The sequence below is a fragment of the Anarrhichthys ocellatus genome, unplaced genomic scaffold, assembly GCF_004355925.1.
Source record: "Anarrhichthys ocellatus isolate YVR2014 unplaced genomic scaffold, GSC_Weel_1.0 scaffold56, whole genome shotgun sequence".
NCBI lineage: Eukaryota > Metazoa > Chordata > Actinopteri > Perciformes > Anarhichadidae > Anarrhichthys > Anarrhichthys ocellatus.
The window spans coordinates 224,037-230,556 of record NW_022280086.1 but is presented as its reverse complement, the minus strand read 5'-3'; the positions used below and the strand labels follow the sequence as shown (position 1 = coordinate 230,556).

General features: G+C 42.4%; 1 protein-coding gene across 6 annotated transcripts in view; it reads left to right on the top strand.

Annotated features, from left to right (window-relative positions):
* Positions 1-84: 84 nt before the first annotated feature.
* The window catches only part of LOC116396501 (zinc finger protein 646-like), a 12,999-nt gene continuing 6,563 nt past the window's right edge, over positions 85-6,520 (top strand). For all 6 annotated transcript variants that reach the window (XM_031871138.1, XM_031871136.1, XM_031871137.1 and 3 more), the window contains exons 1-3: positions 85-1,687; positions 3,989-4,251; positions 4,380-4,626. In XM_031871138.1, the coding sequence (XP_031726998.1) occupies positions 1,433-1,687; positions 3,989-4,251; positions 4,380-4,626 (765 nt within the window). In that variant the 5' untranslated portion in view covers positions 85-1,432. The remainder of the gene's footprint in view (positions 1,688-3,988; positions 4,252-4,379; positions 4,627-6,520) is intronic.

Sequence of the window (6,520 nt, the reverse complement as noted above, 5' to 3'; positions counted from 1 at the left end):
GTTGTTTGTTGCCTCGGAGCTCTGCTGTTCCTTTAACTGTAGAACACTGTCTTTTCCACTTTATTAGGTACACCTGTCTAGTTTTATTTACACATTATTAAAGATCACGTAGAGGAGAAGTGTATGGAGATAAAAATACATGTGCAGGTGAGGTAGAAAATCTATGCGCTTAAAAAACTCAGCTAAAAGAGAGAACATCTATAAATACAAATAACTATGCAAAATAAAGTATCAACATGTTACGTGCCCTATCACATCCTATTTTGACAAGTTAGGCTGCTATAGATAACGGTAAAGAAGGCTGAAGACCAAATCAAGATAATTCATTATAAAATCTTTTGATGTGAAAGCATTTCCATGATTTGTATATAGACAAAGACAGAATCAGTAAGTGCATGTTCATATCCATAGTTGGACTCCATGGTATTTTGATGAGTACTGTCCTCGAGATTTTCAGTACATTTGGGGGAGGGGGGGATGTGAAAACAAGCCAGGACATTACAAAGCCTTTCTAAGATTCAAAACTTATTCATAATGTTAACGGTCATAATGAATAAACCAACGTCTACCTCTTTGTCTTACAGTTAACCAGAATGACTTGGGTAGTATCATTAATATAACATGTGGACCACAGTAACGCTGCTGAGACACAATGAGTGAGAGTCCATGGTAGAAGAGAAAGACAAACGGAACAAACGAAAATCATTTGGTATTTAATAGAATGTATAAGATATTCATCGACATCTGAGAAATCAATGAAGAAATGAAATGATTTCACTGTCCATAGGTGAACAAAGCAATACACAGAAATAGACTTCTTCTGGAAGGAAAATTCAGAAATTACCTAAATTAGCCGAGCTACTCTCAACAGCTTTTTGGCCTTTTAGAAATAAATTACTCATGGATAAAAATAAATAAATCTAAATAAGTTTTTTAGTTTTTAGTTTAATTTTTACTAAATTTAACGAAAATATGAAGGGCACACTAATTGCTAAAACAAGTAAATATGATTTACTCAATGAAAAGATAAAAGAAAGTCTATGCTTGACCAAAATATCACACTAAAAATACTTCATTACAAGTAAAATTCTTGCAATGAAAATATAGTAAAAGGATGTACTTTATACATTAAAAACATGTCATATTTATGATGGGTGGTTTGAATGCATACTTTTTTATTAGCTCATCACACGTTTTGTATGTAAAATCTGGATTTCTAAAGTTATTAGTAGGATAATAGCTGTCAGATAAATGTGAAAGTGCGATATTTCTCTCTGAATTGAAGTAAGGTAGATGTATAAAGTAGCATAAAATGAAATAATATATCATCCATATTTCTAAAACACTTTCGGGGATAGCCTGTGCGTTCACTCCAGTCTGTGTTGTTACACTCCAGTCCAGTAGACGACAGTAATGCTCCGCGTGCTTCGATATGCCCGACGCCAAAACGCTCATTTCACAGAAGAAATATTTTTCTTTTCGGAAGAAGATCCCGACAAAGCGGCCCTATTTCTTTTCAGCCAGAAAAAGTCGAATAATCCAAAAACCGACGATGTACGCCAGGACTAATACCGGCAGCACACATGGAGACTTTCAGGACAGAAACGGAGTGAATTACGTGACATCGACAGAGTCTTTCGGCCACTGCTCTCAATTGTTCTGGAAAAAGGATCCCAACGACTCCGGAGTAAGAAAACCAGCTGCTACCACCGTTAGCTAGCGACCCCGGCCAGCAAATATCGTTATCAAACGGCTGATGGAGTAATATTTGACCAACGAAGCAGCATGCAGTGCCTCTTTTGCACACGGGGTTGTTTACCGAGCGTCTGGAATCCAGTTTAGCATCACTGAGTGATGTGAAGCTGCAAGCTGTGCTACAGAACCGCTTCGTTAGCTATCTGCTAACGCACCAATCGTCATGCTGAGTGGCTCACGGCCTAGTTTTGACTCCTGGCTGCCGAGCTAAGTTGCTAGTAATTATTAGCTCCTGCATACTGTATATTCCACACCTCCCATGAATGGTTTGGTGAAATTGGAAGTGTTTGCTCCGCACTGTGTCGCTGCTGTGTTGTAAAGAGACGCCGAAGGGTTAGAGAGGGGGAAAAGCATGTTATTGTAGCCGAGCATCACCGAGCTAATGCTAACATCAGACAACACTGACTGCCTGAGCCAAACACAGCGCGGCTAGCTAACACCGGAGCCCGTGCTGCAAAACAAAGCTATCTTTTTTTTTCGGTAGCACCTTGTATAGAAACTGCGCTCCGAAAAGGTCTGCTCCGACATTTGCGAACCGCAGAAGGGTTTATTTGAGCATCTGTGTCCGTGTGTGTGCATGAGGCCCCGCAATATTGTCAGCGAACAGCGCAAAGTAAACACGACCGGGCTGTCCCACAGGAAACGGGAGCGGAAGACGCCCCGCGGAGGACTTTGAAAGACCTCTTTGTGGTGCCAGACTGTGCGGTTCATTCATGGTAGCCCACAGCCGAAAGATTATCTGCACCGGCGTACACAGGCACCCACACATTCATTTATATGTTAAACATTTTCTGTTGAATGTCCCACTGCATAGTTTAGTCCCAGAGCTCTTGTTATCGTTCAGGGGAGCTGGCAGCACTTTCCAGGTGTCACTCACCTTATATTCCTCTTGTCGCTCTCAAACTACGTGTATTCAAACGCAGCATCGTCAAAATGATGATTTAACACACAGTCATTGTGTGTGTGTGTGGTTCTATAGGACGCACACACTATCTCTCGGTTAACGGTTGTTTGCACAGTCTCTCCCATCTCAGCCATTAAACTGTGAACTCTCTGTGGCCAAGAGATCTCATCGCATTGTGTTTTTCTTGTGTTTCAGTATTTGTGGTGTTTCTACATGCCGTGTGCACTCAGTGGCCACTTTATTAGCTGCACTTGTAAAAGCTTACTCAATTTAATCCAACAGCCCTGCCACATATTCTACCTTAAACATAATGTCCAGTTTTGATTGATGCTGTTCAAGAGGTGTTAATTCAACTACATGTTTGATATTGAGGTTGTAGTCTGCTGTGGTGTTGAACTGGATGCATCACATTGAGAGGCGTTTCTAATGGAGTGTAGGCATAGAGTGATGCAGGGACGGTGTATTTAGTCTGCCGACCCCGGAGATGACTTCCCCACGTCAACAAGCCAATGGGATTTCTCTGTTTTGGATTATTATTATTATTATTATTATTATTATTATTATTATTATTATTATTATTGTTGGATTATACTCTGTTTTGTTCGGCAAGATAATCTTCTCAAAGGAGCACCGCTTTAGTGATTTTTAAAGTGCGAGAGGTCATCGGCAGAAGTCAAATTTGTGGCTGTAAAGGAACTGCGCCACGGTCACATGACTTCACGTCAACGCAGCTAAACTAAAGGACTAGTTTTTCTCGCTATAATCTCTCAAACCTATAACTGCGGACCTTATTTCATGCACCTAAACCAAAATCTATTGACAAAAACCCCCAAATACCAGTTTTTTTTGGGACTCATCCCTCCCGCGCTCGAATGGAAGACAATTAGAAACGCATGTACACATAATGCAGTATGCCGGTACTACACCCGTCACTCGCATACAGTTTGATTAACATATCTCTGAAAGTTTGGACAAAACCTGGCTGCTACAATAGACTTTGCTGTGACAGAGCTGCTGTGTTGGATCGCATTAGATTGTCTGTGCAGGTGCACCCTAATGATAAAGTCAGCTGGTGTTCCGTTTTAGGCCCATGCAGATCTCTAACATGGGCAGAGTTGCTGTCCGTGGTGCTGACCTGCCTCTCTTCAGAGCTTCACACTTTTCCTGACATGCATCCTGTGGCTGGCATATTTTATGTTGTAGTTGAAATTTGAAGTCGACTGCCCTTATGCTGTAAATTTTTTCAAATGTTTCTTTGCATTCCTACAAAATATCACAGTGAAATGATTGGCCATTAAAGGTTTGAATGCGTTCCTCTCTCTGCGACAGCCAAGTTCGACCATCAGCTGGTGTGACCAGCTCCCCACGTCTGCGGCGGCCCTCTCCAGCTCCAGTCTCTCCTCAGCGTCCCTCTCCAGCTCCAGCCTCTCCTTGGAGTCCCGAGCGCCGCCACCACCGCCGGCGGCCGCGACTACACCGGTTGACATGGACTCGGACGAGAGGCCGTACATCTGCGACCTGTGCACCTGCGCCTACAAGCACGCCAGCTCCCTGCTCAACCACAAGCTCACCCACAAGATCGGAGACTTCAGGTAGGGACCCCAGACTCCTTCACGGTTTCACTGCATCCCAGGCAATCAAGATGCTCAAATGTTGTCGAGTAAGAGCTCCTAACCGTCTCGTCTCTAACCATTTTGTCTCCAAAAAAACAAACGCGTAGGTGCGACTTTTGCAGCAAGCCCTACACCAACTACATGTCCCTGCGCAACCACATGCGAATCCACGGGCAGAAGCGTTACATGTGCGACCTGTGCGGGAAGGCCTTCCGCCTGGCCCGGTACCTCCGCAACCACCAGAGGATCCACGACGACGGGCCCAACCGCTTCGACTGTCCCTCATGCTGCAAGAGCTACAGGACCATGCTGGAGCTGGCCCAGCACCGCTGCACAGCTGCCTCGACCAACCAGGTGGGTTCACCGTGAGGTGGTGGTGGTGGTGATTATGATGGTGATGATGATGCCTGGGCTGCTGTGTGTTGGGTCGCATTGGTATTGTTGGTATAACAATTCTGTGAGAGCTTTTATGTTTTATACTTGCATGACATTGCAAGTATAAAACATACACATAAATTCAGGATGTTTTGCTACATAAACGATTATGTTTATGAATCACAGTTCCTCGCTGAGCAAAATCTTTGCTCATATCAGTACCTGTTGTTTTCCTTTGCTTTTATTTAAAAGCAGCTCAATCTCAACAAATTTAGGAAATGATTAATTTAATATGAAAATACATGAACCAGATAAGTTTAACGATTCTTAAGTTCTTTTCACATTTAATTTGCACATCTATATGTTTTTTGTCACAAGTACGTGAATATTAGGTGGCAGAAATCCCATTTTTTTCCCCGCAACAAGGTAGACTTGTCTGAGCTTACGCAATGCGGATAAAGGTGTCGCCCAATCGCGTTAAATCGCGGAAAGGACATATTCAAAATATGCCCTGTAGTGTAGCCGAGGATTATAGAGCAACAATGCAGGGGCTCCTCAGTTCAAACCGTGACGGCAAACTTTATTACTCCTTTTTAACCTCGACAAAGGCAGCGCAGACCAGCCGCTCGTACCTTTCACAATAATAGCCGTAGACGTGACACTGCGTAACTGTTAACCGGAGGGAACTCGGATTCACTCAGAGCATTTTGTTGAAAGTAAATAAAATAGCTTCCAGTAGTTTAGTCTATTCGGCAGTTTACTTCAGACAGATGCTGCTCTGGGTCAATAGGTCAATAAGTTGAAATTATTGATCTGATGTGAATGAAAGTTTAACTGGAGAATAATACTCCTGAACTTCCCGTGATGAGATCCGCTAAAGAGAAGACGTGTCACTCCGCTGGAGGAGTTGGAACTGCAGATTCACTCCTGATTGAGTAGTGGTGTTACAGAGTGATGCTTCTTCCCTCAAAATGATTAGTAACTGATTTGAAATCAAAAAATCGACCATCAGATGTCATGGGGGTGCTGCAGTCTCCTTCTCAGGAAGCAGAGCGCTACAGCGGCAGCATTTCAAACTTTAAAGGGGACCTATCTTAAAGAGACAGGCGCTAAAACTGAGGGGTTTCAGACAGAGGGTGAGTACAGACACAGGATGGCCTTAAAAACATGCTCAGATAATCACAGTGACCGGCTCGTCGCTGCCAACAAACAGTCCTGCTTATAACGGAGCTAACTGCTAATGTAACGGAGGTTGCATTGGCTTGGCATTATGATCAAATTATATTATATATATATTTTTTTTTTTGTGTAATATATATATTGTTTAGAAGGAGAACACTAACGCTGATATTTAGTTAAAAATACAATAATTTATTTCCTAATCATTAAAATTGTGGGGGTTTTTGCCACGAGATGTTAAAGTAATAAAATACAATTTTTATTTTTAATGTTTTTTACTTGTCCCAATCCCTGATTTTCTGTTATTTTATCCCTTTATTTTTAATAGGTCTACATTTTAACTTTCGGACGAGTGAGTTTGGCTTAAAAAAAGCTCAATGTCAATCCCAAGGCGACCTCAACGATTGTCCCTTTTTCCAGACTCTGTACATGTATCCTACGTGTTAAAAAACATGTATTTCATCAAAGGATAATAAAACTCGACTCCTCAGTGGGGGGGACAACCAAACTGAAACGTAACGTTGTTCAACTGTGACGCAGCACTGTTTGTCCACCTTTACCACTCGATTCAACATTTCACATTATTAATGATTCTGTGGCTGGCGCGGTTAAACTGGTGGTGCTCCACAGATGGTCCAATGTAGGAGAAAGTGTGTGTGTGTGTGTGTGTGTGTGTGTGTGTGTGTGTGTGTGT